The sequence below is a fragment of the Ambystoma mexicanum genome, chromosome 2p (genome assembly GCF_040938575.1).
Source record: "Ambystoma mexicanum isolate Mex_15411 chromosome 2p, UKY_AmexF1_1, whole genome shotgun sequence".
Taxonomy (NCBI): Eukaryota; Metazoa; Chordata; class Amphibia; order Caudata; family Ambystomatidae; genus Ambystoma; species Ambystoma mexicanum.
The window spans coordinates 417119158-417139166 of NC_090923.1; the positions used below are offsets into that span (position 1 = coordinate 417119158).

The 20009-nt window shown below is 47.6% G+C and overlaps 1 protein-coding gene across 4 annotated transcripts in view; it reads right to left on the reverse strand.

The window, feature by feature from the left end:
• The window catches only part of PXK (PX domain containing serine/threonine kinase like), a 917751-nt gene that overhangs the window by 281800 nt on the left and 615942 nt on the right, over positions 1-20009 (reverse strand). For all 4 annotated transcript variants that reach the window (XM_069643765.1, XM_069643764.1, XM_069643767.1 and 1 more), the window contains exon 8: positions 8781-8885. In XM_069643765.1, coding sequence (XP_069499866.1) covers positions 8781-8885 — 105 coding nt within the window. The remainder of the gene's footprint in view (positions 1-8780; positions 8886-20009) is intronic.

Below are 20009 nucleotides of genomic sequence, written 5' to 3' on the forward strand. Positions count from 1 at the left end.
CTGAAGAAGAAGGGAGTAGTTTCTTACCTGTAACTCCATTTCTCCAGCATTGGTATCTTTCATGGATTCACATGCTTAGAATATTCCCCGTCGTCAGACTGGGAACCCTCGGTACACATATATATAGTCATTTCCAATAGGAAAACTTTTGCCCTATCCCCGTCTGCGTCCTCTACGGGGCCGCCCACGTACGCCCCGTTGGACGTGATGGTATATAAGCCCCGCCCCCGCGGGTCCCTTCAGATTTCGACCCCTCCAAGATAACGGGGGGAAAACTTGCTTACATACCAATCTTCCACATTGCAGTCCGGGAGGCCGGAGGGCGCATGTGAATCCATGAAAGATACCAATGCTGGAGAAATGGAGTTACAGGTAAGAAACTACTCCCTTCTCCAGCATTGGATCTTTCATGGATTCACATGCTTAGAATAGATTGTAAAGCAGTAACATCAAGAAGGAGGTGAGAGTGCAATGTAACTTACATTCGTAGAGACACCCCCAAACACTACCGTTTACACCATGTATGTAAGCAACAACTTATTATACTGATACGAAACGGATTTCCGCCATACAATGCTATGTCATATGACTCAGTATGCACCCCTTGCGCACATATCTACCCAACCACTTATGTTTAGGTCAATAAACTATGCACATTCATGTATACACTCTGAAAAACCAGCTGAGGCCAAATAATAATAGGCAGCATTCTTCTTGAAACTTTGGCTTACCTCATTGAAAAAGGTGGCGAAGCACTGCCCTTCCCATTTGTACCTCATCCGCGTGCTGCTTTTCCAGGCAGTAGTGGCGCGTAAACGTGTGCGGAACAGACCATGCCGCCGCCTGGCAGATGTCCGTCAGCGGAATTCCTGCCCATAGAGCCACGGAGGAAGATGTCGATCTCGTGGAATGGGCTCTGGGACGATGTAGTAGAGGTCTCCCGGCCTTGGAATGACACAGGGTAATCGCCGAGGAGACCCAGCGAGCCAGACCTTGTTTGGAGATAGCCTTACCCCTAGCCGAGGGGCCGTAGGCGACGAATAGCTGTCTGGTGGCTCTGATATCTTGCGTTTTTTGCAGGTAAAATTTTAGCGCCCTTTTGACGTCCAGAGTGTGAAGAGCCTTCTCCGCCGTCGACGAAGGAGATGCAAAGAAAGTAGGGAGTACCAGGGTCGAGTGCTTATGATAGACCGACGGTACTTTTGGGATGAATGAAGGGTTAGTTGATAAAATAACTTTGTCCTTAAAGAACCTCAGATATGGAGGGTCTATAACCAGTGCCTGTAGTTCCGACATTCTTCTAGCCGAAGTGATGGCAACTAGGAACGCGAGTTTCCAAGATAGAAATTGTAGAGATGAAGAGGACATTGGCTCAAAGGGAGGCTTCATTAAGGCAGCTAGAACCGTGTTCAGACTCCACGACGGTGGGAACCGTTTTTCCGGAGGGAAGGTTCTAAACAGACCCTTCACTAGCCTGTCACTGAATAGTGGAGGGGACTGTCTTCTTCTGGTAAATCTCGAAACAGCCGCCAGGTGTACTTTGATTGACGATGATGACAGTCCGCTCTCCGCAAGATGAAGAAGATACGGGAGTATTTGCTCCGGAGTTACTTCCAAAGGTTGTATATTTTGTTGTGTTTGACACCATATACAGAACCTTTTCCATTTGCTTACATATGATTTGTTAGTGGACGGGGCTCTGGCCGCCTGCAGAATCCTTCGGCAATCAGTCGAGACTTTTAGGTTCCCGAACTCCGAGAAGTCAGGAGCCATGCAGTTAAGTTCAGGCTGTCCGGATTGTGGTGCCACACGGTCCCCTCGTCCCTGGACAGGAGGTTCGGTACTTTCCTGAATGGTATCGGCTGATCCAGCGACAGATGAAGGAGGTCTGAGAACCATGGTTGCCTCGGCCAGCGCGGGGCCACTAGGATGACCCGGCAATTGTACCTGTGGATCCCCTGGATCGTCCTCCGTATGAGGGGAAATGGAGGGAAGGCGTAGAGGAACTTGCCTGTCCACGGAAACGAGAACGCTTCCCCCAGGGAGCCTGTTTGGGGCCATCTGCTCGCGAACTGAGCACATTTTCGGTTTCTTTCCGTGGCGAAGAGATCGATCGACGGGGTCCCCCATCTTTCGAAGATTTCCCCGAGTTGAGTGGAGTCCAGCTCCCACTCGTGTATTTGTGACATAGTCCTGCTCAGGGAATCCGCCTGTAAGTTCTTCGCTCCCGGTAGGTGGTATGCCACTAGGGAGATGTGGTGTTTTAAAGCCCAATGCCAGATCTTTTGAGCTTCCTTCGAGAGGGTCCTGGATCTGGTGCCACCCTGTTTTATCAGGTAGAACATAGCTGTCGTATTGTCCGTGAGCACTCTTACTTTTGACCCCTTGATGTGTGGGAGGAAAGATTTCAGGGCCCATCTCACCGCCCTTAGCTCCAGGACGTTGATATGTAGGCGAGATTCGGTCGACGACCACCTGCCTTGGGTTTGGTGACGTGACATGTGTGCTCCCCAGCCCGACAGAGAGGCGTCTGTAATGATGGTGTTCTGAAATTCCGGCTCCTGCAGGGGGACCCCTCTGTCCAGGTTGCGCGCCACTTTCCACCATCGGATGGCTTTGATAACTCGTTCGTCGTCGACTATTATCTTGTCCGACCAGCGGCCTGTGGCCTGCTTCCATCTGTCTGATAGGAACTCCTGTAGAGGTCTCATGAACAACCGGCAGTTCGCGACTAGGTGGATGCACGATGCCATGGAGCCGAGGAGAGCCGCATATTTTCTTACTGACAACCTTCTCTGTAAACGAAGTTGGCTTGTCAGGTGTTTGATCTTCAACAACCTTTCCAGGGATGGTTTCACTAGTCCCGTGTGGGTGTCGAATTGAGCACCTAGGAACTTCAAGCTCTTCGAGGGCTTTAGTGAAGACTTTTCGTAGTTCACTGCAAATCCCAGACGCTGTAGCAGTCGCAAGGTGGTCAATAGGCTGTCGTTGGTCGACGCTGGGGAGGATCCCCTCACGAGCCAGTCGTCGAGGTACGGGTAAACGTGATGCCCTTCCTTCCGCAGCCAGGCTGCTACGGGTGCTAGGCACTTTGTAAAGGTTCTTGGGGAGGACTTCAGGCCGAAAGGGAGCACAGTAAATTGGTAGTGTGTTTGGCCGACTAGGAACCTCAGGAACCTCCTGTGGTGAGTGCGCACCGGAATGTGAAAATACGCATCTTGGAGGTCCAGAGACGCCAGGAAATCGTTCTTTTGGACCGATCTGATTACCTCCTGTAGAGTAAGCATCTTGAACTTTTGACTCAGCAGGGTTTTGTTGAGGTCCCGTAGGTCGAGGATGGGGCGCCACTTCCCGTTTGGTTTCTTTACTACGAAGCAGCGTGAGTAAACCCCTAAGCCTCTCTGTGAAGCAGGGACTAACTCGATGGCGCCTTTTTTTAGCATGAGCGCAACCTCTCGACGCAAGACGCTTAGGTGTGGTTGAGACAGGCGTATCGGTGGACGTCTTGGAGGTCTGGATTTGAATCTTAGGGAATGTCCCAGTCTCACCGTGTCCAGAACCCACCGATCTGTCGTAATTGACTCCCATTCCTCGACGCAACTTGACACTCTCCCTCCTAGAACGTCATTGTTGATCTTTTTGTTTTCCCGTCGACGACGAGTAAGTGGGACGTCTCTTAGAGGCCTGGAAATTTCTGCGTCGGGTCGAGGACTGTGAGGCGCGTCTATAGCCTTGGGACGGATATGAAGACCTCCCGAATGCTCTATCCCTGGATCCCGCAAATCGTGCGTTTCCCGTAGCTCCTCTAAAGGGGCGAAAGGAACGAAAGGGCTTACCGCTTTGGAGAGAGCCCAGCGAGCGCGCCGTCTCAGAGTCCTCCTTCATTCCTTTCAAGGCCTCATCCACCTTTTCGCCAAACAGGTGGTCACCTTCGAAAGGCATGTCGACGACCTTATATTGCACCTCGGGTCTAAAGTTGGTGCACTTGAGCCAGGCCTGGCGTCGTAGAACCACTCCGTTGTTAATTTGTTTGAACCCCGAGTCTGCCAGGTCCACCGCTATATTGATAGCATGGTTCGAGGCTTCTTCTCCTTCACGAACCAGGGACATAGCTGATTTTCTGTGTTCTTCTGGGAGGTGGTCCAAAATGGGTGCCAGTCTGTGCCACATCTCCCTGTCATACCTGGCCATGATTGCCAGGGAGTTCGCTGCTTTCACTGTTGACGCTCCCACTGACAGGATCTTCTTACCGAAAGCGTCTTGGCGTCTAGCTTCGGAGTCCGGCGGGGTAGAGCACTTATGCTGGGCCTTTGCCTTTCTCGTCGCCGCCGCCGATACCACCGAGTCAGGCGTGGGTTGCGCAGAGAGGCATTTTGGCGTCGAATCTGGAACTTTAAATTTTTTCTCTACGCGGCCTTTGACCGCAGGTTCCGAGAATGGATGCCGCATGGTTTGGACGCCCTCTTTCCATACGTGGTCCAGTATCGGTATCGAAAAAACGGAACGCCTATTCTTGCCCATGTGGTCAAAGAGGAAGCAGTCCTTCTTTTCTTCTTGTTGGGTCAAACCGAACTCCTTGCAGGCCTTTTCCATCATGGAATGGAAGGCCCCTATGTCATCCGGTGGAGATGGGTGAATGGGACTTTTCGGAGGATCCACCTCCACATCCGAAACCCATGACGGGTCTCTCGACGGCGAGAGGGAGATATCAGAAGCTGACCCCTGTTCAGAGAGGGAGTCCGAGAGCTCACCTTCTTCCTGGACTGTTGGAGCAGTTGGGACCACGACCGATCTAGTCGGGCGGTGTGAAGGTCCGGGCTCGTCGACGAGGGGAGTCGTCGGAACAGGTGGGAGCCTTTCGTCCAGGGACTTCAAGAGCGAGTGTAAGGAGGAAAGTACCTCCATGGAGAGAGTAGCCTGGGCGTTTGGAGGCTGGGTGAAAACTTGAGAGCAGGTTGCACCAGAAGGAAATCTGGGCCGTAGCCCCAGGTCTTCCGGGCTCACTATTCTGAAGCCGTCGTCTTCTTTGGAGGCGATCGAAACTGCCTGTTCTTGTAGCAGTGTGTCGGGTAGCCCCATGTCGAACGCTTCTGGCCTCCAGGCCTGGAACTCCGTCGACGAGGGAATCGTCGTCGACGATGAGCCCGTTTGAAAGGCGGGGGACTGTGACGGAGTGGGCACTTGGATCGTCGCCGTCGTCGACGGAGGGCCTGCAGGTGGCTTAGGCGGTCCCGCCTTCGCGGAGCTCTCCCTGTGTTTATCCGCCTCTCTACTCGTAGCTGATCTTTTCTGATCGCTCGAGGAGGATTTTGGCCTGTCCTTATCTTTCTTCGACGAAGAAGAAGAGGAAGATGATTTCTTCGTCGATTCTTTCGATGAGGCCTTAGAGGAATGACTTCGAGGCACGTCCTTCTCCGTAGGTCGTGATTTTTTGGCCGGAGGTTCTGACGGATGTGAGCGTCGGGAGGCTTCTGATGTTTTCGCTGAGGCGATACTGCGCACCGATCCTACCTCCGACTGAGGGTACGCTCCAGCGCCGTCGTTCAGCCACGAGACCAGTCGCCGATTCCGGTCCTTCAGGGTTTTTTGGGAAAACCCCTTGCAGATATCACATCGGTCCGCCGAGTGGTGGGGGTGAAGGCAGTAGATGCAGTCAAGATGGCCATCCCCTTCATAAACCTTCTTTAGACCGCACGTGGCACACGGGCGGAAAAGAGGCTTACCCGACATTATTGCCAGACCAACTAACAAAAACTCGTAGGAGTTAGAAGCGGACCAAACAGACAAACTCGCAGGAGTTAGAAACAATCGATAAGTATTTGAAGAAAATACACGAGGAGATCCCACTATCTTTGGAGACGGTTGAAATCTGAAGGGACCCGCGGGGGCGGGGCTTATATACCATCACGTCCAACGGGGCGTACGTGGGCGGCCCCGTAGAGGACGCAGACGGGGATAGGGCAAAAGTTTTCCTATTGGAAATGACTATATATATGTGTACCGAGGGTTCCCAGTCTGACGACGGGGAATATTCTAAGCATGTGAATCCATGAAAGATCCAATGCTGGAGAATTAAAAGAATGTAGAAGAGTAAAAAATGAGTTGAGTGTTGAGAAAGGGATTTTGACCCGAGGATATAGAATGATGGTACCAGAAGGAATGTGGGGAGTGGTACTTGGCATAGCGCATGAAGGACATTTGGGTGTGTATAAGACCAAGGGATTGATTCGGTAAGATTTTTGGTGGCCCGAGTTTGGATGGGGAGGTGAAGAATGTTTTTAAAGAATGTGAGGGTGTAAAAATAATGACCAAAAGATTTTGGTGGTCAAGACGCCACCAATGACTGTGATTGAAGCACCCAATCCTGTCTGGGATGTGGTTGCTGTAGATACTCTAGGTCCGATATCAGCAAGAGGACCACAAAATAGTAGTTATGGATTTATTGTCCAAATGGGCCAATGTGTGCGTGGTAAAGGACATAAGTGTGCGCAAGGTTGTGAGTTTTTTGGAAGGAATATTTGGGGGGAGGGCTTTTCCAGGAAATTGGTATCAGATAATGGTCCACAATTTGTGGGTAGAGAAATGGAAGAATTTTAAAAAGAGAATGGAGTGGTGCATACCACAACAACGCTATATCATCCCAAAGGAAAAGCAATTGTGGAGAGATTCCACTGGACTTTGATGGAAGCAATAGGAATTGCTGTAGCGACAGGTGGAATTTTGGTCACAGGCTTCGATTGAGAGGGTCATGCAATACAGGATTGCACCCCATCAGGTCACGGGAGTTTCAACTTTTGAGGCATTGAGAAGGAGATTACCTAATACCGGGTTGAAGCCAGGATGGATGGGGAAAGAGAGGGTGATACGTGACCAAATAAAATCTAAAAGGAGGTATGATGAAAAGAATTCTGAAAAGGGAGTGTTTGATGCGAGAGGATGAAGGGGTGAAGGTGACGAGTGGAAGGAGGGTGCAGAAAGGATATATGAGGTATTCCAGCCCTTTAAAGGCGGTGAGAGATTTGGGAAATACGAAATACGCTACTTTTGAGCAATGGTGAGAAATGGAGTAAGGAGAGGGTGGCAACATGTGGAATGAGTGAAGCACAATGAGGAAATGTCCTTATGCATATCATTAAATAAAGGGAAGGAGGTGTGTTGTATCAGGTAAATGTGTACATATGTAAATACATTTTTGTTCCCATTACAAACATGCGCAAATATGTTATTCTGCCATTTTAGTACCCGGCGAGGGTGCAATCTGAATGCAAGAGCCATTCTGATTGGCCCTCGCCGAGTCATTACCAGGCCGGGAATCCCTCTGCGGGATTCCACGGCCTTTGTCCCCGGCGGGGGGGCGTGGCCGCCCCTCAGCCAATGAGGAGGCTCGAAGTGGGGCCATCCCCGCTCTGAGCCTCCCCATGGCTGAGAGGATGCCTTCACCCCCGCCGGGGACTCTGGTAAGCTTTTTTTTTAATTTGTTTTTTCTCTCCTCCCGCCCTCCCCGCCCCACTTACCTTTGTGTTGCTGCGTCCCCGCTGGGGAATGATTGCAGGCTCCAGCAGTGTGGAGACACACGGCTGGAGGCTTGCATTGTCCCCTAGCAGGGACGCATGTACGTATTTTTTTTTCCAACCTTCCCCTGCCTCCCGCCCTCCCAACCCTACTTACCTTCTGCTTCTTTTTTTTTGTTCGGGAGCGGACGCTCCCGATGGCTGCCATGGAAAGGGAAAACGGACTCCCGTTTTCCCTTTGCCAGCGGGCATTTTCTTGGTCATTTTTTTTCTGTGGTTTTTGGGACAGAAAAAAATGCTTTTAGTGCCCCGGTCACACACAGACGCTCTGCCCTGCCCATGGCCAACCTAGTGAACAGCAAAGTGGTAACCACAGAGTTTTTAAATGATTGTTAAAAAAAATGTGTTTGTCGCCATGTGAAGAAGACAAAATGTCAAGATATATGGTGTGACCTAGATTTTTTAAAACAACAACACACTTCTACATGAAACAATTGACAGAAAATAGTGATGTTATATTTCATATAAGTGCATCATTTGTCTAAATTTCATTTCCACTTACTTTTTTTAAAGACATGCCACGTCAATACTTTTGGAGCAGAGGATGGGTGGTGGAAGGGAGGAATCAGAATTCCCAGAACCCGCAGAACTGACCTCACTGTGAATCTTCTTTCCACCTCCACAGCATGGGCCTTATTTGTGCCCACTATAGCACATGGTCACCTATGGGTATATTTACTTCTGTCCATTTTCCCAACCCTGGGTATCTCCTCTTCCCATGCATTTCTGCACCCTGAATACAATTTTACACCTCTGCTGATGAAATTGGCCTGGTTCCTGCCATTAGAACGTTGACATCAAAGGTATTACTGTCCGATTTGAGACAACCTTCGAGTTTATGTGCTTACTTGTTAAGATGTCCTTTTCTTATTAAGCCTCAGTGCTCTCCCTTTGGTCTGGGCTCATCATCCTATCTAATAATACAATTTAGCCAGGGTTTAAAACTGGCCAACGAACATGCACATAATTTCTAATGATATTTAATATATGTAAACATATTCCATATAGAAGGACTGTGGATATCTGGAAAAATGGATCATACTAGTCAGCAAGTTGACAAGCACAGCCTTGCTCTCGCGAAGCTGCATGACCTGTAGCACAATGCAATCCATTGAGTGCAAAGCAGCCAAGCCAAAGCTGGACCTAAAGATACAGATACTTAAAGTGATGCAGTACTCCTGGAGGCAACTCCGATCTGGGAAACACTACCTTGTAGATGAGGTCCTTCAAAGTTCCTTTCTCACTGAACATTCGGATTACTAGTGCAGATGATTCACTGGCTGTCGCAAAGGTTATTGGGTAAATGTACGGATGCTGTGGAAGGACAACAAGAGACTTCATGACCACAAAGGTATTATTCACAGACTTTGAACACATATGCATAACTTGCTAATACTCAAAGAACAGAAACTGTAACCAATAGTACATCATACTTCAGTTATATAACAAATGCAATGGTATAATCACAAACTACTACTTAAGAAAATAACAAAAACAAGAAAAACAATGACGTGCAGCTTATCTTCTTTCCTTTTCTGTATAAAAATGAATGAACTGGCCATTTTCAGTCAGTTTGCGAAAGCTTCATTCTTTTTGCTAGATGCCACATTAACCACAACAGCCAATGAATTGTCTTTTAATTGGCCATCCTCCATATTTAAAACACAGAAAAAAGTACCCTCTACCAGAATCGCCCCCAACCTCGCCACACAAGTCCCAGAGACAACTGGTATCCTGTCTCCGTTATCACTGTTGCTGATCATTTGCAAACGTACGAAAAGGCGACAGAAGAAAGGGACATGCAAACGTGATCACCTCGCAAGGGTATGTCACACTAACAACTCATCAACACGGTAAGACAAAAGATTCCAATGCACTTCGTCTGACCAATGTTCACAATGCGTCCATCACCTGTGGTTCAACAATATATTGGAAACGTGTACAAAACCTCTACTTCCTGTGGAAATATAAAAGAACGAGGCAGTCAACACAAAGCCTTACTTACCCACAGTTTGTCTGTGCACAGTAATCCATACTAAGGAGTGTAGCAGAGATACAAGAGTACCATGCTGGTCTCTGGCAATCAGTGGTGTGTCCAGGGAGTTGCTCGGGGTGGCACGTGCTAACCCTGGGATCTGATTGGCTACCCCATTATCCTAAACTATGATCATTGTGTGTGTGTGTGCTCGTTCTTCATGCCACCCCTGCATAAGTCAGTGCCCCACTTGGTCTACCCCAGTAAAAAGTCCAGACATGCCACTAACAGCAATGCCTACTCCCAGTGTCTGTGGCATTACTAACCTCACCAGAGGGCATTGTGGAGGATGGCAGAAGTCTGTGCGACAGGCATGGTATGAAGAGATGACACAGACAAGTGAAACTCAGTTTGAAAACCTTTATTCTCAATGGTCATGATGATATAATGCCTAACTTGCCCTAACTCTAAGGTGGGAGTAATCTCTACCAGAAAGTAAACTAAGGAAAGTCTAAGTTCATTAGTCAAAAACAAAAAGGCTGTCTGTGTCAAACCTTTGCTTGCTCTCGCTTCTATATAATAATGTGCAAGGAACTGGATTAACTCAACAGTGTTAAAAAAGTAAGACAGGATGGCACTGGAGCCCTTCCACAGCTCCCTTCCCCAGGTTCAAGACACTTGGCTTCACCAAAGTTCTGCTGAGTTCAAAACCTTCACAATACGTTTTCAAAAGGTATAACGGCTTCTCTGGGTACCCTTTCTCAGACTCAACAGCCCATTTGGTTCCACTTGGTTTCACAAAAGTTTGCCTTTACACTTCCAAAGTATTCCTCTTTCCTTGACAAATCAGCTTACAACGGTTCAACTTAACCTCTTAGGGGTTCCCTTCCCCATACTTCACAAAACTCTCCTTTTGCCACACAAGTATGTCATCTGGTGGGGTCTCCCCGGGCCATGGCGCAGTTGTCAGACCGCAGGGTCCATCCATCATAGGTCGCGCACCCAGGGGCCCAGGGTTTAGCTTCTCCACCTCTTGCACAGTTCAACTTATTTTACTATGTTCCAGATTTTTCTGACACTTTTTTTCAACTTCACTTTTCATCTTGTATCCTTTCTTGGGGATTTTGCTCACTTTTCCCTCTTTGTGCGATTCCCCTTTTTATGCTCTCTGTTTTGTTCGGTTTTCAGTTCACGCACAGCTCCCCATCCCTTTTGGCAGCTACTTCCATTCATACAGAGGCTTTCGAGAATGTGTAATTACACAAGCGACCACTCTGTTACTTAGTATCTCCTCATTGTTGTGCTTTCTCCCTCTTGTACATTTCACGATTACAGTTCATACTGCAACGGGCGCTTCTTTCTTTATACGCACTTGCTTGGCAACTTTGTATTCACTCGAGCTTTCACAAACCAGGCTTTCCTTTGCATTCAGACTCACCGGTTGTGTGCAGCTTTAACAATTCTTCGTTCTGAGGTCAGGGTCTCAACACCTGACCCTCAGACACTAACGGGCTGTCTCGCTGGCCCAGGGGAACAAGCAATTCTTTTTGTGTGCTTCATAAGGGAGCAGCATGCCTTCCAGCTGCCTCTCACAAACACTCATGGCTCCTTGGAGACACAGCTCCCTCGCCACACCTGCTCCTCTGCTTCAACCAGCAGACCTCCAGTGTCTCGGTCCTGTTCTCCTGCTGTCGGTCCTGGCTGCCTCTAGTGCGCTGTGAGAAACTTGAAGGTGTCTCATCCGTTAGTCCCCGTAGATCTGTCATCAGATGGCCAGGACACGGACATCACTATTGGATCGAGTTCCTGGGGCTGGACCAGTGGGGGAGGATCACCTGGATAAGGGGTCTTCGGGGAGTGGAAGTGGGACACAGACGGGTGAAACGTGGTACCCCCTTCCCTATAACACCTTTACCCCATCCTACTCCATAGGATATTTAGAAGCTCGACCCCCCCCCTTTTCCGACACAAAGACTTTCTTACACCGTGACAGACAACGGACTAACACCAGAGCCATTTACCTGACATGTCCCAACACAAGGGTCAGGCACAGCCAGGCAATTGACAACATCATACACACCTGACGGCCCTTTACCTTCCCCACAGTGATAAAAGGCGTAGCACGAGAGCACACTACGAGCAAGGCCGAACACACGAGGAGACAGCTATTCCGGACCGGCAGATCAAGCGGAGGAGAAAAGCGGCAAACCCTGAAAGGACGAGGAGGGAATGGCTCTCGTCCTTTTGAACTCAGACCTGCGAAGCCACCGGAAAGGGAATCACAAGACCAGGGAGTACAGCTGACAGGAATCACAAGACCGGGGAGTACACCTGACGTGTTGGTGTGGTAGATACGGTACACAGGGCCTCCCGCATTAATAACACATGCGGGGACGCATGCTGGCTACCGTGGTACCGTCCTTGACTCCACAGGCAAGACAAGACAACTGGTTCGGCACAGCTGTTGAGTCGGAGAAAGCTGACAGCAAACCAAACTGTGTTGAGCCCAAGGTTGCAATTGGCAACATTTTGTGAAGGCAAGAAACTTATGAACAAAGAACTTGTGTGCATTTGAACTTTTGGAAAGCCCAAAGAAGAAATAGCTGCAGAGTGGTCAGGTGCCGCAGGAGTGCTCATTCAGAGGACTCTGACTGGCCCCTTTGGTTGTATTGAAACTACAAATACCAGAAGGCCCTAAGAGAGGGCGGATTGAAGTGTCAAGAGTAGTCCTACAAGGGTCACGTCAAATCCCTTGTACAATCGAAAGTCTCTGACCCGTAGCTGAGAGAAAGCTAGGGGAAGGGAACCCCCTCACTTTCTGAGAAAATCGTGAATCAAGGCAAGTGTGAACCCGGCAGAGGGGTGTCAAGGGCAAAGCTAAAAGAAGTAAAACCTGCATCGTGATAAAACAAAGTGAACTGTGAAATTGGCAAATGTGAACCCAGTTGAGGGATGCATGCGAAATCAGGCTGAAGCATGATGCACCCGAGAATATTGTGTTGATATTTAGAGTGAAAGGCCATAGTGAACCCGACGGAGGGAGGCCCACGTTACAAGAAGGATCCGACCCTGGCGAAGGGAGATCCAAGGGGCGAAAAGCAATCACCCAAAGGTGCAAGATCACCGAAGGAACTTTTGTTTGTTTGTTATTTTGGTCCAGCAGACCTTCTAAGGCAAGAGACTTTATAGAAAAGAGACTTGGCCCCTGAAAGTCCTGGTATTGTTGAACAGAATAGTTAACCTCATGCTGGAGAGGTCCGGGAGTGTGCTGTGCTCAGAAGTTTCACCTTGTCCCATGCTTCAAACGTGGGGATGGCGAGACACAGCCAAACCATCCAGACCTATTTTGTGAACACTACTTTCTTTTCTGGTGAACATTATCCCACACTCTTTTTGTAACTTAGTGCTAAGAATTGGCAATAGTTTTTTTAGTATAGGCCCTTTTTATTTGACACAACGTCACTAGGACTGCCTTATTACTTGATGGTTGTAGCTTGCTCCCATCTTAGCTTTAGGTTTAGATTAGGTGTTTTTCTCACCATTCAAACAGTTTAATAAACACCCTTGAACTGTGATCACTTGTGTCTGTCTTTTCCGTTGCCACCATGAGTTCCTTACAGCGCTCACTCTCCTCCTGACTCGCTCACTTGTTTGAGGTTGCTGTTTTTATATTCCCAGCCAGGGTTAATAGATTTCAGATGATTGTAGTCAGCTTCAAGTGCCTAGCCCTGCTTGACCTTGTTAGTGGAACATATGTATTGAGAGTATACGTGTGCCTCTGCTTGCATCTTCTTCCCAGTACCATAATGGTGTTTCCCACAGGAAGCCTGTATAGCTGCTAGCTCCCTCTTCTTCGTCTCAGTACTTAAAATCGTACAATAGGGAATGGGCATCTTGTGATGTATAATACCCTATGAATGCTGAAGGGGTATTGGGTAGGTGGGTATCAGAGAAGGGGGATACCATATCTCACCCTTAGGTATTTCCTTCCCAATCCCTGCGTACCCCCTACCCAAGACATCCTCCCTCACTAGTCCACCCCCAGGGTCAGGATCCGAAACCAATGGCCCTCCCTTGGCCAACTGTGAAGAGAACCCCCGAGGAGTAGGATCGGAAAAACCCTTAGGTTTTTCACATACCCTTCCCCTATGCGATGTGGACTGGGCTGCTTCACTGGGGAACCTCGAAAAGAAGTCTACATTGCTGTGTTCCTGGCTATTTTGATGTTCTACTGAGAAGCAGTACGGCTGTAGGTCCAAAAACCATCGCACGACTCGTGGGTTTGACTCTTTTCTTTTAGAAATCCAAACTAAAGGAGAATTACCTGCAATCAATCTGAACCATCTACCCACCAGGTAATATTTGAGGTCCAGGATGGCCCACTTGACGGCTAATGCCTCTAATTCCAGACCGAATAACTTTTGTCCCTTGGGAACAATTTCCTACAAATATACAATATTGGAGGTTCTAGCCCGTCATGATTCTGTGATAAGACTGCACCTAGTCCTGTCAGGGAGGCATTGGTTTGGAGAATTAATTATTTGAGAAATCTGCCACTTTTAAGATGGGGCTCTGGCATAAAGCCTGCTTCAAGCTGCTGAAACCAATTTCATCCCCTTCACTCCATTTAATCTTCTGGGGTTCTGCATTTCTCAACTTATCTATCAGGCGGGAGGTCTTACCAGAGAAGTTGGGAATAAAGCAACGGTATTAAACTATTAAACCCAGGAAAGATCTTCAATCCTTTTTAGTCTCTGACAGCTTTTACTTCTTGTTGAGGGTGGAAGCTACCATTACCCACAAAGAAGCTTAGATATTTTACGATTGATTGGGCCAGTTTACACTTTTTGGAATTGGCTGTTAGTCCAGCCTTCCGTAGGGCCCTCATAAAAAAGTGATCTTCCCAAGTCTTACTTTGTTTTAAAATGCCATCAATGTATGCTCCGCAAAATTCCGAATAAGGCTGTCAAATTCAAACCATTAATCTTTGGATAGATGCTGGAGCACCATGTAAGCCAAAGGGGAAGACTTTAAAATGGAACAGTCCTTTGGGACTGGCAAAAGCAGCTTTCTCCTTGTCTGGTCCATCTAGGGGAACCTGCCAGTATCCTTTTGTAAGATTTAGGGTGGACAAATAAACGGCATTACCCAGTTTGTCTATAAGGTCATCTACACGCGGCATGGGGTATGCATTGAAGGCAGAGATGGCATTTACCTCCCTAAAGCCTACACAATATCACCAGCTTTGATCAGGTTTAGTCAGTAATACAATGGGAGAGGACTAGGCACTGGATGGAGGCACAATGATATTACCTTTGAGCATTAGTTTCACTTCCTAAATTACAATTTCTTTACAGGCCTCAGGTAGGCGGTAGGGTCTTAAGTGTACTACCTTGTCTCCCGGGGTACAAATATGATATTTGCCTATAACTCTTGCCGGTTCTGCACGGAACACATTGGGGAATTGATTTTTAATGTCACCAAGGTCTTGTTTTTGATTATTTGTGAGCTCTGAAGGGATTAGAGTGGTGTTATCAATTTCTTCTGGTACCAAGCAAGATAATATGGCAGCATTCGATTCTGAGGGGTTCTCCCCCCATTCTTTCAAAAGGTCCGGTTGAGATATTTTATAGTTACAAGGACCCGTCTGTTCCACCACTGTATAAGGTCCATGCCATTTAGAAACAAACTTATTGTCAGAGGTTGGTAAAAGTATCAAAACCTTTTGACCAACAGAGAAGGTCCTTAAAGATACTTTTTTGTTATAAGAAAGTTTCTGTTGCTGTTGGGCTTTTTCAATATGTGTTTGTACCAGAGTCCTAACAGTTGCCATGTGTTTTTTGAGTCTTGTGGCTGTTTTTGAGAGTGGAATTGGGGCATCTTCGCTCTCCTCACAGGTGTCCCTAAGCATGTCTAAGACATCGCAGAGTTCTCGCCCTTATACTAGTTTGAAAGGGGAAAACCCAGCAGAGGCATGAGGTGTTTTCGAACGGCAAAGAGAGCCCAGGGGATTATAAAGTCCCAATTCGTCCCATCGTCATCTACTAATTTTCTTTTAGTTCCCCCATAAGTTTGCTTATAAAATTGGTGCCTTGGTCGATCAAGATTTCTCTTGGAAACCCTACCCGTGTGAAAAAGGGCAGCAAATGTTTTAATATTTGCTGTGTGGTGTTATTTCGGAAGAAGGCGGCTTCAGAGCAAATCTGAGCGTTACACCAGGTTACAAAGAGAGACTGTGAACTTATTACAGAACACAATTCAGTATCTGCTGGCATAGTCTACAATCACTACCACATACTTGTTGCCTAGCTTGGAAGCTTCAAGAGAAATTACATTATCCATTCCAATCCTGGGAACGGGGATTTTGATGATGGGTAACGGATGTAATGGAGCGGGCAGCTGCGGTATATGTGTGCTGGTCCGTTGATAAATGTCATAAGCCTGTACAAAGTTTTTAATGTCTGCATGTATCCCTGGCCAGTAAAACATGTTACTTATGTGGCCCTGTGTTTTTGTTTGCCCTAGATTGCTCCCGGTGAGATGTGAATGGGCAATTTCAAGTACAACTTGTTTGTGGCTCCGGGGATCTACTAGATGGGTCTTTACTATACCATCTCCTGTGATCTCCCCACCCCCCTGTACAATAGTCCCTGTTTCAAGAAAAAGAAAGGACCCTCTTTTTCCCTTCCTTCTGGTTCAGGTATTATGTGTAACAGGGCCTCTGCCAGCAATGGGCCATTCCTTTGTGCAAAGGCTAGATCAGGCAGGGTGTCCGGTTCTTCTTCTCTAGCATTTGAAGGAAATGGTGGATTAAGCCTTTCATCAGCAGCTTCTCTGAAACCTAAGTCACCCCTTACTGTCTCCCCTTTATCAGATTCTTCCATCAGAATGGGGATCATTGCTCTATCCAGAAACCCTTGTGTGTTTTTGTCCCCGGGTTGGATTTTAAATGTTTTCTCCCCGTGGTTCTGTATTAGAACCTTTACATCTCCTCTAAAGTCTGGATCGATAACCCCAGCCAGGATGTCTAGTCCAAATTCCAGTCAAGTCCTGACTTAGGTGCAAGTCTGAGGTAACACCCAAAGGGGGTATCAAGACTAGATCGGTGGGCTAGCCCTCTTTCCCCTAGAGGAATGAATGTTTCCCTACTAAAACAGATATCGTATTTGATGGATCCTGTTGTGGCCACAGTCGGATTTGATGCTCTACTACTCAATGTCTCAGGAATAGTTTTGGAAGCAATTTTTTATCTGTATGCTGCAGATTTTAGACAATTTAGCTTGATTTCTTTTAGTATCATTTTAGTATTGTTGTGGTCTGAAAAATGAAATTTTAAGATTTGCTAACATTTGTTTTAATCAAAGTAAAGGGCTGTAAATTGCTAGGTTAGATAGTGCAACAACTTCTGACTTTGATTTTATCTATTTCGCAGTGTTAACTCCTTTTAATATACTTCACGCGCTGTAACCAGTCAGAGAACTACAATCCCCAGCGGGATTGTAGTCCTCTGGTTTCTATTTCTTATCCTGACGGGCACGTCAGCGCCAGTCTGCGGTAGTCCGTGCTATACGCATACTGAGTCGGTTTGCCCCCATCGGCGGACCCTTTCTCCTCCTTTCCCACTCATATATTCTGCTTTTAGTAAGTAACTATAACAAAAATACTCTTAAAAGGGTATTTTCGTAGAGGGGACACATATACCGTTTCTGCTTACTTAGAAGCCTTTTATTTGTCCCCTTTTTTCCCTGGTTACCTCTTACTTGTCACACACTAATTAGATGGATCTCGTTACAACACGCCAAACATGTATCGGGGACAAGTCCAGCGCAAAGAGATCTTGAAAATCTAAGAAAACTTGTTTCAATTTTTGCTTTTGCTCCAGAGTCTCACAGGCATCAACTAGGTTGTCTCTCTCTTCAAACATCTGCCTGAAGCCTGGAAAGACTTCTGGTTTGGCAATCTCAGCGGCCTCCTCCAGCTGGGTGGAGAAGTCCCTGGTCAGGGTATTGACTTCGACTAATGGCTTCAGGTGGGGAAGGCAGTCCTTGGGGACTTGAAAGATCACCTCATCCCTCCTGAAGTCACAAGTTACATCTTCCTTACCATAAGGGCAGGAAAAGTACACCAGGTAATTCCCCTCCGTGCCGGTGAAGTTCCTGTCTGGTGTTGTGTCATCATCGCCATCACTGTCAAAACAGTCCTTGGGGATTGGTCCTAACAGTTCGTTACCTAAATCTATGGAAAAATGTCGGTCATCAACCGCCGTTCTAATGATGGTGCCTGCTCCCAGAGTGATACTCTTTAAGTCACTGTTATCCACCTCTGAAATGGTGTTGTGTTCTATATTGACTGGTGGTGTTGCGTTTACCCCCAACCTGTAACGCTCACCTGATTCCCGTAGAGGCGCCGGTCTTGACTGGGCGTATACCGTATCTTCAAAGGTGATGTGTAACACACGGCTGGCTCTTTGGGCTGGACCACTGTGCACTGTATGTCTGACTCGAAGGGTAAGATGTCTGCAGATAGAAAATATGGGATTAAGGAACTGGGTTATTGAATGTCTCTCTCTTCTTCCCTTTCTCTTCTCCTGTAGAACCCCAAAGGTTAACGCTCTCACCTTAGGTAAGTGAACGCTGTGCTCTCCATCTGCCTCGGGGCAGGGTGCTGTAACCTGTTTCTTCACTGGATAAGGGGAGCAGGCCTCTTGACTTCAGAGGACTGCTGTCCGTCGTTTACTGCACGAACGGTAAGTTTCGAGTAATTCTAATGTCTTTAAAGTCTTTAGTAATGATGTTTCTTGTTTTGCAGGGTTCCGGCAATGGCGGATGACGGGCTGAAGTGAGTTGAAGATGGAGCCCGTGTGATGAATAGAAGCGCCTGGAAGCACGTAAGTAAGCGCTTGTTGCCTGCTTCACGATGCGCTCTAACTGTCTTTTTATTTTGCAGGTACAAGTTCGGAGAGGCTGCAGGGTGCCGGAATACCCACTGGGTTAGATGTGGAAAGGAGTAATGGCACGTGAGTATTAAAGTTCCCCAATGTCTTTAAACGCCCCTTGTTTTGTCTTTCAGATGCGGGATGCAGCGCCAAAGGCCTCCGGAGCGTGCGAAGAGTTGGTAAGCTTTTGTCTTTCAGATGCCGGAATGCAGTGTGAAGACCTCCGGAGCGCACGAAGAGTAGGTAAGCCTTTGTCTTTCAGATGCCGGAATGCAGCGCGAGGCGTTGGTGCCAGCCGATGGACCAGGTAAGTGAAGAGCTGTCACTGAAGACCGTAATACTAACCTGTTCTTTCTTGTCTTTATAGGTGTTGCTGAAGACTGGATTCAGGATGGTAAGCCTTTTTCCTTAGGCCCAGGATCAGATGCAGAAGACACGATGAGCGTTCTGCTGCAGAGGATGCAGAATAACGCAAAGCAAGATTCATCCATCGGGTGTGGTTTAAATAGCCTCCTGTAGTGCTTAGGTGTCTCCTTCCACAGCCACGCCTAGGTAAGAAAAGAGTTCCTGCTTTCCAGAAGAGTTCCAGTGTTCTGAATCTAGGGAGTGGCTCCTGCCCCACCCAACAGGAAAAGTAGTTCCAAACAGAAGAGGATCAGAGGCTCAACTGGCAGGCAAGTAAGCAGCATGGTCTGCTGCAGGTAAGTCCACCCAAGCATTATGAGCCCGGCGCTTCCAGCGCTGGGACTGGGCATATTTATGAGCCTGGTGCCACTGGCGCCACGACTGGGTCCAAAAGGTCCCAATTGGGACTGGTTGGCACTCGGAACCTGGGTTATGGATCTGCTTCCAAGGGAGTTGGGAAAACCCTGACCTTTTGGAAGCAGAGATCATGACAGTACCCCTGCTGTTGGAAATGAGCATTGAGATGGACATGGGCGTCAGGATTTTTCTGTTTCTGTCCTCTTAATTTTTACTTCCAGTGAGAATTGTCGGGTCTGTTCTGGTATGGGGACATCCCATCCAATCTGAATTTCAACTGCATATGGCAGCTGACCGAAATGCTTTCTCTGGGTCATCAAAGTCCATGGGATTACCCGCTAATCGGGACCAAGCTTTGAAGTTTATTAGGTCCAAACTAATGGCAAAGTTATTGAGAATGTCACTGCCTGAATAGAATGCCGCAGGAACATCTCACACAACCCAACAATTATGGACTAAGCTCTTGTGGCCTTTGGAGATTTTGAGCAAACACCTGCTAGGCAGGAGATGTTTGGAATTGGGTGTTTCCAGGTCCATTTCCCATTGGTCTACCAATTTAAATGTGGGAATGGCTGGATTTTTTGGGTGTTTGCGGAACAGGGCTTTGCTGATGAAGCTCTTACTGTTGTTCACACATACTCGGGCGCAGAGTCCTTCCCTTCATTTAACTGAATAGGGAGGAACAACTGCTCTCCAATTTTCTGAATTTCAGCCAAGCTTTGAGCTGATTTCTCATCTTTTTGGACTATAGGAATGGGATTTTCTG